This window comes from Tubulanus polymorphus, chromosome 3 (genome assembly GCF_964204645.1).
Source record: "Tubulanus polymorphus chromosome 3, tnTubPoly1.2, whole genome shotgun sequence".
In the NCBI taxonomy this organism is placed as follows: domain Eukaryota; kingdom Metazoa; phylum Nemertea; class Palaeonemertea; order Tubulaniformes; family Tubulanidae; genus Tubulanus; species Tubulanus polymorphus.
In genome coordinates, this window is record NC_134027.1 from 2,195,858 (window position 1) to 2,209,670 (window position 13,813).

General features: G+C 37.6%; 3 protein-coding genes across 3 annotated transcripts; 1 reads left to right on the forward strand and 2 right to left on the reverse strand.

Annotated features, from left to right (window-relative positions):
* Positions 1 to 34: 34 nt before the first annotated feature.
* Positions 35 to 5,823, reverse strand: LOC141901352 (cyclin-D-binding Myb-like transcription factor 1). The gene is made up of 18 exons (XM_074788542.1): positions 5,744 to 5,823; positions 5,047 to 5,138; positions 4,804 to 4,966; positions 4,610 to 4,708; positions 4,383 to 4,520; positions 3,993 to 4,069; positions 3,728 to 3,918; positions 3,285 to 3,394; positions 3,105 to 3,173; positions 2,856 to 3,015; positions 2,506 to 2,574; positions 2,334 to 2,416; positions 2,112 to 2,249; positions 1,795 to 2,024; positions 1,567 to 1,693; positions 1,365 to 1,480; positions 765 to 906; positions 35 to 666 (listed from the first exon to the last, which is right to left on the reverse strand). Exons 2-18 carry the CDS (start codon positions 5,134 to 5,136, stop codon positions 575 to 577), a joined length of 2,094 nt encoding a protein of 697 aa, XP_074644643.1. The 5' UTR covers positions 5,137 to 5,138; positions 5,744 to 5,823; the 3' UTR covers positions 35 to 574.
* A 120-nt stretch (positions 5,824 to 5,943) lies between these two features.
* Positions 5,944 to 8,814, forward strand: LOC141901354 (succinate--CoA ligase [GDP-forming] subunit beta, mitochondrial-like). Its single transcript, XM_074788543.1, has 11 exons — positions 5,944 to 6,021; positions 6,217 to 6,364; positions 6,455 to 6,554; positions 6,636 to 6,726; positions 6,803 to 6,955; positions 7,166 to 7,255; positions 7,341 to 7,437; positions 7,524 to 7,685; positions 7,778 to 7,920; positions 8,007 to 8,127; positions 8,210 to 8,814. The coding sequence occupies exons 1-11, from the start codon at positions 5,965 to 5,967 to the stop codon at positions 8,317 to 8,319; spliced, it is 1,272 nt and encodes a 423-aa protein (XP_074644644.1). The 5' UTR covers positions 5,944 to 5,964; the 3' UTR covers positions 8,320 to 8,814.
* Positions 8,815 to 9,015: 201 nt separating this feature from the next.
* Positions 9,016 to 10,112, reverse strand: LOC141902637 (large ribosomal subunit protein mL52-like). Its single transcript, XM_074790459.1, has 5 exons — positions 9,982 to 10,112; positions 9,719 to 9,839; positions 9,454 to 9,521; positions 9,309 to 9,373; positions 9,016 to 9,230 (listed from the first exon to the last, which is right to left on the reverse strand). Exons 1-5 carry the CDS (start codon positions 10,043 to 10,045, stop codon positions 9,087 to 9,089), a joined length of 462 nt encoding a protein of 153 aa, XP_074646560.1. The 5' UTR covers positions 10,046 to 10,112; the 3' UTR covers positions 9,016 to 9,086.
* Positions 10,113 to 13,813: the final 3,701 nt, after the last annotated feature.

The following is a 13,813-nucleotide window of genomic DNA, read 5'->3' on the forward strand; positions in this document are numbered from 1 at the left end:
AATTCAGTTTAAAGCTAAACAATATTTTATTCACACTGATAACTATTCAATTCCATTATGCTAATGATTGTTTTACATTTCACGATGTATTAATGAGGACTAGGTAAGTCAAAGAGTCTCGACTATGATGCTAAAAACTAAATAATGCCATTTGATATATTTCTCACCTCACTAGCACAGATGATAGTACCAGTTATCAATCATTGCTTATTACATTATCAATATTCACTCATCGATAGATTAATCATTGAACTTTGTTTAACATTATTTGGTACATCAATACACAAATATCTGTATGACATGTACTACAGTAGACTCCGCCCAAGTCGGATCTCATAATCTCTAATAACCGCTCAACTCGGATGTTTTCGACATATTTTTGTGACATTATATATGAAATACATAACAACTAACTTCACTCGAGTCAGACACATTTTTACGGTCCCAAAAGATCTGATTTGAGCGAAGTCTACCGTTCAAAAAACACGAGTCTAAACTGATGAAAATCAACAATATTGCAGTCAATCCAAGCACAGGGTCGAGCACTGTATAACCGGTATATTTATATAAGATTTCAGCCATCATTGCTGTCCGATATGTTGGTCTTCTCGTTTTCAACATCGGATGTCGCGATTAAGTCACCAGTATCAGAGTTCAACATCGGATCTGTATATATATATATATACGAGAGATAGAAACATGAATGAACATTTATGAGACAGATTTATAGATTTTGAGATGAAACGGAATGAAATAAAACTAACCGCACAGAGTTGACATATAGATATCTCTATCCGTACTACCATTAGACTGAGCATACTGCGGAGGCGCCATTACTAAATCAGTAGCATCTACAACTGTTCCGTCGAGATCGGTATCATCAGTTATATCTGATACATGCATTGACTGAAACATGACATATCAACTTATAATACGAGCTGTGTATTGTAGAATATTGTGTATAGCTCATAACATAGGGCAGGCACGGATCTAGGGGGTCTTATAGGTCTTCTGGAAGACCCTCAAAATTTTTAAGTGCCCTCTAAAAATTTTACTCGCAAAACAAATTCATGACTCAAAATGCAGGAAATGGCTTCAAATCAGTGCTGGAATCTCAAAATTTTCTGGGGGCCTCAGAGCATCAATATTTACTCATCAATAAATTAATCATTGAACTTTGTTTAACATTATTTGGTACATCAATACACAAATATCTGCATGACATGTACTACAGTAGACTCCGCCCAAGTCGGATCTGATGAACTCTGATCACCATTCAACTCAGATGTTTTCGAAATATTTTTGTGACATTATACATGAAATGTGTGTCATCTGTAGGGTGATGGTGATAGTGAGAGACTTACTTGAGAAGTGTAAGGTTCACGGCCGATGATTTGACATTGTTCCTCAACTTCCAGCACTGATGGTACTGCCACGCGATCATCTGTTACTTTACGAGTATACTTTTGAATTACATCGACTACAATGACAACGCAAGAGACAAAATAAAGCAAACAGCTTTTGAGAGTAGTGATATATCTGATATAACGAGTGTAAACTGCTCACCGTGATCGATGGGAAGTTCATTGATATCCTGATCAATTGAGTTCGTAGAATCATTATCTATCACTTGAATCTGCTGATCATTCAATTGAATAGTGACATCATCATTATTCTGGATGGAATCAGTGACCTGAAAATAATGAGTGGAAATATTCACATCTCAGATCACTATTCAATTCTATTAGATCATCATAAAAATTGCTCTGTTGTCCAAATTTGCCGAATATTTACCTGTATAGGCAGAGTATGCACGATAATATGGTCACTGGTCATGTTGGGATTGCAAAATGAAATTGCAGGATTGTTTTGCGGTTGGGTGATTAAATACGTCCCGGAGCTTGTAGGCATCAGATGGTGTTCCGTACCAGTCAGTAATTCATATTGAACATGACCTGGAATCAAGTCATCTTCACTTATCAACGCGCTGCTAGTAACGGGTACACTTGTTTCATTCAATAAACCTACAAATAAACACATTATCATCAGACACAGTTTGATAGCTAAAATGCCTATTCATCAAAAGTAAAATGCACGCTTTGAGAACTAACCTTTATTCATTGATGAAATGGGAATGTTAGATGATGTTGCGGGCACAAGACTAACTCTCTGACGCAGTTTCACTACCGGCGCGTGGTAGAAACTATGACAATTTTTATCCTGACATTGCTTCAACACTGATACGATATCTGAAATAAAAGAATTATCGAATAATCCCAGCAAAATGATGTCAGCACGTTGATAATTCTATCGACGTAGTTATCATATCTTACCAGGAAACGAAAGAAGTTGGTAATTCTGTACATGCTTTTTTAAAGACCACCATTTACCCCTCAACCATTGAGGTGACCGTACACTGTAAGAATAGGCAAATATGTACAAAAACTTGTATTATCACAATAAATACTACAGGGGAAACTTGATTATGATTACAGAAGATTTTACCTGTTCCAGCCTTTTGCGAGTTCATTCCAATCTACATCTGTTTCAGTTTGAGCATTCATTGATGCAATTCTACAGATCAAAGAAAAGGTATGTCGAGATAACACACAATAAAAAGAACACACATAATAAAGACAAAGGACTGATTTAGTTCTGTTGTTTGGTCTGGTATATCATGTAATCAGTGTGCCTAGGATGGCTGTAAGATGATAACGGAATTAACAGTATATCATTCAATCTAACAGAATAATTCATCTTTTTTTTTATTTATCATGTATCAAAGAAAAGCACTTAGAACGCAAAAAATATATAGATTAACATCTGGTTTGAGGTGATTTGAAGTTATAACTTACTTATTCACGAGAGCGTTATCATCGTCTCGCGTCCAATCAGAGCCACCTTTCTGCTTCCAATTCAAATAATTTAACCACTTAGTTCGACATTGTTTTTCAGTTCTAGTTCGTACGTCCTCAGCGACAGCAGCCCACGATACGCCTGTCGTTATATTCTCACCTAAAACATATAATCAGTTAGTTTTAGAGTTAGAGAGAGAGAGGTGTATCTACTGCGACGATATCAGCAGATGATTTCAGTTTCCTCACCGCGAACGGAACCGGTAAGTTTATAAACCGCATCACCGAGTCGTTGCTCTTCATCTGGATACCATTTACCTGTTTTCAATATGAGAGAACAATTTCATGAATGATCAAAATCCATTGAAACGTGTTTCAGAGTATAAAGTTATCGAAGAGATTGTGGGGACCTGCAGAAATGATACACACCTGTATTACAGGTCTCTCGCAGTAGTCTACATCTATCTTTAACCGAGGATGCACTTCGACCCATCTCTGCTCCAATAGCTGCCCAGTCAGAACCATGCTTCTTACGCAATCTGTAATTGACAGTAATTCATAGACAAGAACAAGAGAACCATCGATGAAACTCGCATCAATGGCAGCGAAGACAAAAACTTGTTTCATAGAAACTTTCATACGGACATGAGACATAAAATAGGACTTATTTTTTAGCGAAAAAAGAACAATTCAAGAGATGTACATTCTCAACAAAGGACACTACCGTAAATGTTCAACTTCAATATTTCTCAAAATTGAAGGAGTTTCTAAGGCATTTTGCTTAAATCAAAGGAGTTTCAAAAATCTTTCAAAGGATTTCCATTTAGAAGGAGTTTCTACAGTTTTGTCACTAGACACTGAGTTCAACTTACTCGATTAATTTCTTGATTTCAGCAGGTGTATATTTTCCCACATAGTTCTTCTTGTCGTACATTCGTATGACTCGACGATAGACAGAAAACAGCGGTCGATTCAAACCCTTCGCGACCGTACGATAGAAGTCTTTTCGTTCGTCTTTCGAAAGCCCGAATACAATTTCGGCCGGATCGGTAAATCCGAAATCCTGTTGGAATATAAGATGCAATCGATGTATGGAATGAAGTTTAGAATGAGAAGAATACCGAATCAATGAAATACCTTGCAATAGTTTTCAATGTTTACTTGTAGCAACAAAACTTCTTCTTTTGACCACTGACCCTGTCTCCATGATTGACCTAATGATATGAATAAAAATTCTTAAAATAATAATCCTCTAAAAAACAGAATTCAGAGAACCCAAAATTCCCTGATATTTCACTGTTTTTCCTTGACCCTAGATCAAAAATTCCCAGTTCAAATTATAAGTCACAGAATCCTCAATAGGTTCTTAGTGCCACATCAGCAAGAACAACAAGACTACAAAAAAAAATTAAAATTCCCTGATTTTTCAAAAAAATAATCACAATTGCTTGATTTTTTTCCATGCAAGGAAGGAGATTAAAAACAAATTCCTAATTTTGACTTCTCATACTGATAAAAACATTATACCTTTAAACTGAAGCGCTGTTTTATCATCACGAGAAGTAAACCAAGCCTGACTGACATCAACACTTTGAGCGGGTTGTGCTTCATCAGGTGCATTAGCAGATATCACATCACTGAGACCCTCAACTATTCCACCATCCTCTGAAAATATTTACACGTGTATCATCCAAATTGAAAAACATGAAAGTCCCGATTAAACTGGCAGAGATGTAGAGTTCTACTGCGCTTACCTGGCATAGTGACCACATAGGTCTGACCGTCGATGGACTCCACACAAAATCGTTTACTAGCAGGCTCTAAACTTTCATCATCTTGATTATTTTCAGTCCCTAAAATAACGAGTTTTAGAAAAGTAATTTAAATCCTGTTTTTATCGACTGATTGAAATGATTCAGAATAACGAGTGATCGCAGTGCAGGAATACCGGTAAGATTTGAATCAGCAGCCTGTAATATGATGACAGAAGGAATCTGTTGTTTCATTTCACTACATTCTACAATGGCTGGGATATTTGACGACAGATGATCGAGGTCAGTATCCGTAGAAATCTCGCTATTATCACATGAAATTACTGCACATTTCTCACTCTAAAAAAGTAACATGATAAATCATAGTCATACATTTTAACGACAGTATGCTCCATTGACATTGTCAAGCGGTTAATTACCCCTGGTTCAGAGTGAATATTGCCTCCTGCACCACTGTTTTCACCAGTCATTGATGATACTTCCAGTTCAATTTTACAACCTATTTCCATACCTAGAAAAAAAACAAACGGTGAATAAAAAGGCACAAAATCCAATAACTAACACTAAAGGTTTCAATAGGTACCGTAAATTAATTGACAAAACAACTCAAATTATAAATGTCTATCTTTGAAAGAGAGGGGCTAGAAGCGCAACTTTCTTTAAAACCCTGAGTGTGACTGTGTTGTATCCTTTTGAGACTGGGGCTTAAACGAATTAAACAATCAAAAAAGAGTGAGCATGGGGTTTAATAGTCAGTAACCTGTCTGTGGTTTAGTTTCACGATCGGATATTTTCACAAACCACAGTTGGTATAAGCTCATCCAATTATAAAAAGCTTACCACCAACGATTAGGTAACTAACTAGGGGTTTAAGGGCCTGTTGTGGGAACTCCGTTCATTGGGATGTAACATTATTGGATGGATACTAATTCGAGTTTTACATTTTATATCTTTTACACTCAAATTTACAGCCAGAAATCTGGTATTTTATTTTTAGTCGTTCGACATCGGCACATAATATCATATGATATGATGAATATGATATTATAGTGAACTGCGAAAGTAGCTGTCAGTTGACAGACAGCAGACAGTCCACGTGCTCGAACCCATTCTTACCAGGCCAATGTTTTCGTACGGGGATTCATAAAAATACCAGGATGATCAGAATTACGACGAGAGTTCCAAGAAATTTCCAGAAATTGAATTGAATTTACTCACTCGCTTCCCTGTGCTGGCAACAGACTGTCCAACCGGAACTAGTCTTAACTCACTTCCCTGTGGTGACTTAAGAACTCACTTCCCTGTGCCGGTTTCGATTGGATAGTGGAGAAACTAAGATGGCGTCGATTTGTCGATTTCTGCAGAGCCCGGCTCTAAATCTTGTCAAAAATAGGGTAATTTGGACACCCCTCAAGCCTCATATTCCTCTCACCTGTCAAAATGATATACATCCTCTAACTTTTAATAATTATTGAGTTGTGTTATTGCTTTTTCATTGAGAAAATTGCATGAACTGATATGACCTTGGATTCTCTTTTGCTTTTTTACACGCTCAACACACGTTTTAATGTTTCAAGATTTATTCGCAGATAGTTCCTGCGACGTCAGTACCAGTAAGATGGCTCAATCTGCAGGAATTCCAAAGCAAGAAACTCATGCAAGACCACGACATAACAGTCCAGAAATTCAGAGTCGCCGAAACTTTTGAGGATGCACAGGAAATAGCCAAGGAATTTAGTAAGTTGAAGAAGCCCAGGCTAAAAAATGAAACTTCAAATTAGATTTGATGTATGATGTTTGTTGTTTATTATATATTGATTCATTCAGAGGTCAAAGAATACGTCATCAAAGCTCAAATTCTCGCTGGTGGTCGCGGGAAAGGTGTATTTGAAAATGGCTTCAAAGGAGGTGTCCATCTTACTAAGAAGTGAGAACTTGTCGAAAATAATGAGCAAATGTTTGTTAAGATTTTATGAATGAATTGATTTGATTTTTTTTTTCATCTTAGTCCAAGCGATGTGCCTCCAATTGTTGAAAGCATGTTAGGACACAAGCTTGTTACTAAACAAACTGGAAAAGATGGTGTTTTAGTCAGAAAAGTAAGTATGGATGTGGTATTTTTATGTGCATATACAGTGCGTGACTCAGATAAGTGAGTATGATGTATTATTGCAGGTTATGGTTGCCGAAGCCTTGGATATTTCTAGAGAAACATATTTTGCTATATTGATGGATAGACAACACGATGGTCCAGTCATGGTCGGTAGTCCCGAAGGTGGTGTTGACATAGAAGAAGTTGCTGCAAAAAAACCTGAAGCAATTTTTAAGGTATCAAAACAACAGTACTGAAAAAATCCTACAATCGATGAATTCTCTTTATTATCGAGCATTATATTTTTGCCAAAATCCTATCATCAGAGTGACAGAATTTCTTTGATTGTGGGACTTTTATCTATAAACTTCAGTCTACGATCACAATATGTTTTATGACGCGCGTGTATATTGCAACCTCCCATTGTTTGCTGTTTGTTATTTCAGGAGCCGATTGATATTTCTGTTGGAGTCACAGATGAAATTGCTCTCAGAATGTCTAAAAATCTAGGATTTGTTGGCAAGAAAGAGAAGGATGTATGTAGTCATGTATAAGTTGTTTACTGGATTTTCTTTTGCGAAACATTTTTGAACTACTGTTGATGTTTTTATCTACACACAGGCTGCTGAACAGATAAAGAGACTTTACAATCTATTCCTAGATGTCGATGCAACTCAAGTGGAAATCAATCCATTTGGGGAAACTCCTGATTGTCAGGGTAAGAATTAGAAGAATTGTATTGACAGATCGATGATTATTTCAATTTCATGTCAATGTCGATCTAGCATCTTTTTCTAAATTCAGTTGTATGTTTCGATGCCAAAGTGAATTTTGACGACAATGCCGATTTCCGTCAGAAAAAAGTTTTCGAAATGAACGACACTTCAGAATCCGACCCACGAGAGGTGGATGCTGGTAAATGGGATCTAAACTATGTTAGTATGGACGGCAATATCGGATGTTTAGGTATGAAACATAACATGTAACTCTTTAATTGATTTCAACTACTAAGTGTATTCACTAATTATCAGTACTATTTCTATGTGTATTTTTTACAGTAAATGGTGCCGGTTTAGCAATGGCTACCATGGATATTGTCAAGCTACATGGAGGTGAACCAGCTAACTTCCTGGATGTCGGTGGAGGTGTCAATGAGGAACAAGTTTACCACGCTTTCAGAATCCTGACTCAAGATAAAAACGTAAATTTCACAAGTTATTGCGTAAACATGCATCGCACATCCCTCATCTTCCTCTTGTCCAATGAATACATCTTGCTGTGTTTCAGGTGAAAGCGATATTGGTGAATATATTTGGTGGCATTGTTAACTGTGCTACGATAGCCAGTGGTATAACAAATGCTTGTAAAACTATCAATTTACAAGTTCCATTGGTTGTCAGATTAGAAGGTAACTTTCGCGCTTAGAACATTAATTATGAGTTTAGAAGTGTACCAGGATATGTATCAACCACATTCATTTCTTATTTCAGGAACTAATGTCAATACTGCTAAGGAAATCTTAAAGAAAAGTAAATTGAACATTATTGCGGCTGATGATTTTGAGGAAGCAGCCAAGAAAGCCGTCGCAAGTCTTAAATAAACAGCATGACCCCCGGTTTCTCATAATAAAGCTTTAATTCTTTAGACCCAAAACTGTAACAGTATTAGAAAGCTATGCTGCTGCCTGCATTATACCTATAAAACCGGTAGTTCAACAAATAGCAGAGCAACAATTCCTTTACATCGTATGACTTTATCATGTATTAAGCCAAATTTATCGTTAAAATCTGCTTTAATTACCGTATCTTTTATTATGATTGAGCATTTGTAGTCATTCCTCCTTGGCTTTGGTAGGTCAAGCTTTAATATAGATACTACTGATATTTGATGTAATACTGAGAGATGATGACAGTTCATAAGTTTTCTTACGTCTTTCAATTCTTTTGATTTTCATCAACTTTACCAAGTGAACTCAAAAAATACGTGTCCTAAGTCAGGGATCGTCTAGTGTTAAATATTCCTGGACATTATATGTAATGTATCTCTTATAATGCATCAAATTTTATAGGAAACAAAAATAAATTATTTACTCGCAATTAAGAACAATCTTTGAATCATCTTGTTTTTAAGGACAGCATCACGTAAGAAGTCAATCCCGATTGCCCACATCGGTGATTTAGGATGTTGACAGTTTTGAGTGGATGACGGTTGAGGATATCTGGAATTTTTTACTTTCCAAGACAAAGCTGATTTTCTATTTTCAGAAATAATCTAAAAACACACATTTATTTCACAGTTCATATTTATTAACAAACTTTAATATTCCAAATACACACAATATTTACAAAATCAACCTTCTGATCAGTGTCATGATTTATTGTTCAAATGATTGCCTTTTTTCTTCAGTTTGCCGTTAAGAATATCTTGTCGTCTCTTTTTATTATTGTTGATCCTGGCTTCGTACATTTTCTCTGCCCTCTCAATATCTTCTAAACCGTTTAATATTTGTTTCTGAGAAAGAAAATAATCACAAATTCAAAATAGATTTGTTCGCAAATGACCAGTTGAAAACATGACTGATTTACCTACCCCGATATCTATATTACTCTCCATTCTTTTTCTTTGACCGCCTCCAATTGGTGTTGGACGACCATCTGAAAATATTGAACAGTTAATCGAATATTAATTGAGCATGAAAAATCAACTGTGACAGATTTCTACTATTTCTACTCACCTAAATAAGACCAATCGGGAAGATCGGTGAGAGGTCCGAACTGATTGTGGTTTGATGGAAGTCCATGACTGAAATAATTAACAAAGTAAAATGAAATATTGGGTCATTAGCGACAGTCAGTGGACAAATTTTGTAGACATTGGGGCTCATTTGGAATAATAGCTGGTGTAAATAATCAATGTTTAAACCAAAGTTTTTCTAGGATACTCGGCGTCCTGGTCAACGAGGCAGTACTTCGACTTCGTCTTGGTATTTTATAGTGTACCTTTCTCGCCATTTACCACCAGCCTGATACGAACTTGATGTTGAAAAATGCACCAATTGATTAAAAACAGACCAACTTCTGTTTAAGTTCAGCAGTGGACCTCTTTTGAAGATCAATGACCCTGAAAAGTAAATCACAAGTGGGTTGATCAATAAAGTTTAATTTAAATTCACTCGAAATTAACATCGATCACAGTTTTAAGTTATGTTAAAGTGATAAACCGATAAACGCACTTTATCTTAAACGAATAAAACAAATCTTACAAATTAAAGACGTAGACATTATATAAAAGGCCGCCGAGCAAAGATTAAAGAAACAAGATCGCATCAATTCAATAACAATTGAAAGTTATTGTCTCTTTGAATATATATCCCGGAATTGGACTTCGGACGAAGTACCGGACTATGAGCCAGGTCACAACACCACCCCGTTGGAGCGAAATCTCACAATCGCAACTTTTCGGCTAAAACCTGATTATGACTTATAGGTTTTAGCCGCCGGAAACGTTGCTCTAAATATAGTATCGGCGTCTTTAGTTAGTTACGTAATCGTTGGTGGTAAGCTTTTTATAATCGGGTGGGCTTGTGGTTTGAAAGATCCGCCTCGGAAAAGTCTAGTCGTTCCGATGCTTCGAACTGCAGCGGGATCGATGGCATCTGGCGATTTTCCAAACATAAACAAATACAGGTTCTCAGTGACAGAGTTATACACAGCCTCGATCCCCACTCGAGTGGCATTCATTATGAGTTTTCCGGTTTGCTCGGCTACCCGTACTGGCGGGGTAGTCTAGAGAGGCCAATGAAAACCCCGGTTTGCTGAACTACCCCTATTTGCGGGGATGCGGTATGATGTTTGATCTGACAGTTTCAAGTGGTTAATGGCTGTTTCAAGTGCTTACAACGATGCTTATTACTTCGTGGTACATGGTGGTTTAAAAAAAGATTTCACAATAATACGCTCACCGCGTGGGCTTCGTAGAAAGACCACTGCCTGTGGCCTTCCCAAATTCTAATTGTCCTGTCCGATTTGGTTTCGTCCAATTGATAGACTGCCTTTTCCAGTTAGGGCATTTTTGGATCACATAACTCAGGAAATGACTTACGCTTTTGGGCCCATTCGTCGGTTCCACATGTTTCATTTGAGCTATAGACCACAATGGTGACACCATGATGGTCAGAAACTGACCAATTGAGATATCCCCGAGTCTGACCACTTGACTTCGAATTTCGGAAATTTTTCAAGTCATGTTTGTTTTCAAACTACTGAAGAATCATTGCAAATTCATAAACTGACCATCACTGACCACCACTGACAAATTCAAGCTCCTTGAATTTGAAAACTATATATATATATGCTGTCTCTACGCTCATCGTTAGCGGGATTTTTATACACTAACGTTAGTCAACTCTGGCAAGCAAAGGTCACGGAGAATAACTGGACAGCACGTCAATTGCCAGAGTTGACTTTAGTTAGTGTATGAAAATCCCGCTAACGATGAGCATAGCGGCAGCACTGTACGGTCTAGACACCCCTGTACATCCTCTATTCAGCATCAGGACCACTCTGAATCAGTATCAGTAATTGATGGGTTTGAACCCAGGACATCCCTGTACATCCTCTATTCAGCATCAGGACCACTCTGAATCAGTATCAGTAATTACTGGGTTCGAACCTGGGACACCCCTGTACATCCTCCATTCAGCATCAGGACCACTCTGAATCAGTATCAGCAATTACTGGGTTTGAACCTGGGACACCCCTGTACATTCTCTATTCAGCACCAGGACCACTCTGAATCAGTATCAGTAATTACTGGGTTCGAACCCGGGACACCCCTGTACATCCTCCATTCAGCATCAGGACCACTCTGAATCAGTATCAGCAATTACTGGGTTTGAACGCGGGACAGCCCTGTTCATCCTTTATCCATCAGGACCGCTCTGAATCACAACAATTGATGGGTTTGAACCCGGGATACCCCTGTACATCCTCTATTCAGCATCAGAATCACTCTGAATCAGTATCAGTAATTACTGGGTTCGAACCCGGGACACCCCGGTACATCCTCAGGTACCCCGGTACAAGCATCAGGGCCACTCGTTCAAACCCAGTAATTGCTGATACTGATTCAGAGTGGTCCTGATGCTGAATAGAGAATTACAGGGGTGTCCCAGGTTCAAACCCAGTAATTACTGATACTGATTCAGAGTGGTCCTGATGCTGAATATATAGAGGTTGTACAGGGGTGTCCTGAATCAGTTATCAGTAATTACTTTTGTTAAGATATCAACATTTTACCGTACGGTGCTGTCTCTAGGCTCATCGTTAGCGGGATTTTTATACACTAACGTTAGTCAACTCTGGCAAGCTAAGGTCACGGAGAATAACTGGACAGCACGTCGATTGCCAGAGTTGACTTTAGTTAGTGTATGGAAATCCCGCTAACGATGAGCATAGCGGCAGCACTGTACGGTCTAGACACCCCTGTACATCCTCTATTCAGCATCAGGACCACTCTGAATCAGTATCAGTAATTGATGGGTTTGAACCCGGGACACCCCTGTACATCCTCTATTCAGCATCAGAATCACTCTGAATCAGTATCAGTAACTACTGGGTTTGAACCCGGGAACCCCCGTACATCCTCTATTCAGCATCAGAACCACTCTGAATCAGTATCAGTAATTACTGGGTTTGAACCCGGGAACCCCCGTACATCCTCTATTCAGCATCAGAACCACTCTGAATCAGCAGCAGTAATTACTGGATTCGAACCCGGGACACCCCTGTGCATCCTCTATTCAGCATCAGGACCACTCTGAACCAGTATCAGTAATTACTGGGTTCGAACCTTAGAGACGATCAGGAAGTCATTGGCTACATTTACCGAAAGCATGAAGAAAATAAAAACAATGATTTTTACAAGAGAAACACAAATCTCATGTAATTAATCATGTAATGTTAACACCAAAAGAAGGATACTGGGTGCCACTTTTAAAGTTAACTATTCAGGACTCTGCTTCTGTATATAAAAATCAAACCGATCATCAGTGGAAATATCAAATTAGCGGGTGGTGAAATATATATGCCGTCACAAAATATTGCCGAAGGGCACTTAAATTTTAGACCGTACGAACAATGTATTGGGCAATACGGTCTGGATCCGCCCCTGATGGCTATAGTGACAATCAAAAATATTGCGTAATTACTCTTCGGCAGCTCAACACTCGCTTCTAACCGGTCAACAAGTGTCAGTGTGAAGTTAAAGTTGTAAGCTGTATTGCCAATATTCGATTATCATGTTTTCCGGACATTCTCGTCTCCGCACAATGTTGGTGGGAATATTGGTTTGAAAAAACAGGTGGATTGCAAGATAACAAAAAAAACCACTGACTGGTGAACTAACAAAGTTCAGACAGAGTAGCTAAACAGATAAAGAATTTTAATCATATTGATTCTCATACAACAATTATACAAAATGCCAGGTTTGTGCTCGAGGAATTATAACGTAAGCTCCTCAAACACGTGGACTGTATTTCAAAAACAGTCCAACCATGGATGTATAAACTATAAACTAGAGTTTATACATCCATGGTCCAACCATAGACTCTAAAACAGAAACGTCTATGGCCTACAACCATGGACTCTCGAGTCCATGGCTCCCCGCACTAAAACCAGAGATAAACCTGGCCAAATACTCTGGAAAGCGTAGGATTAAGTAATCAATCTGATTTACATTTTTACATCATTTTATTTTCACATATCATATTATTAACTTTTAGCTTATTTTCTCAAATTTTAATAGTAATTTTATTTCTTTTACTATGAATGAAATTGTAATAACTCTAAACCACAAAAGTAACATGTAAAGTATTTCGAAGTTCAGAATAAAAACATGAATACATTACACCTACAAATTCACTCACACTCTGGAGAGCGTAAGGTTAACTGATTAATCTTACTTATTACAAGAAAACTAAAAACATTGCCAAATTTTTCTTGTCTTTAAGAGATTTCTTCAAACATTATCAACTAGCTTATTTCACAAATGTTACATTTGAAATAAAGCACGGGTCTGATCTAAGCACTAGTTCA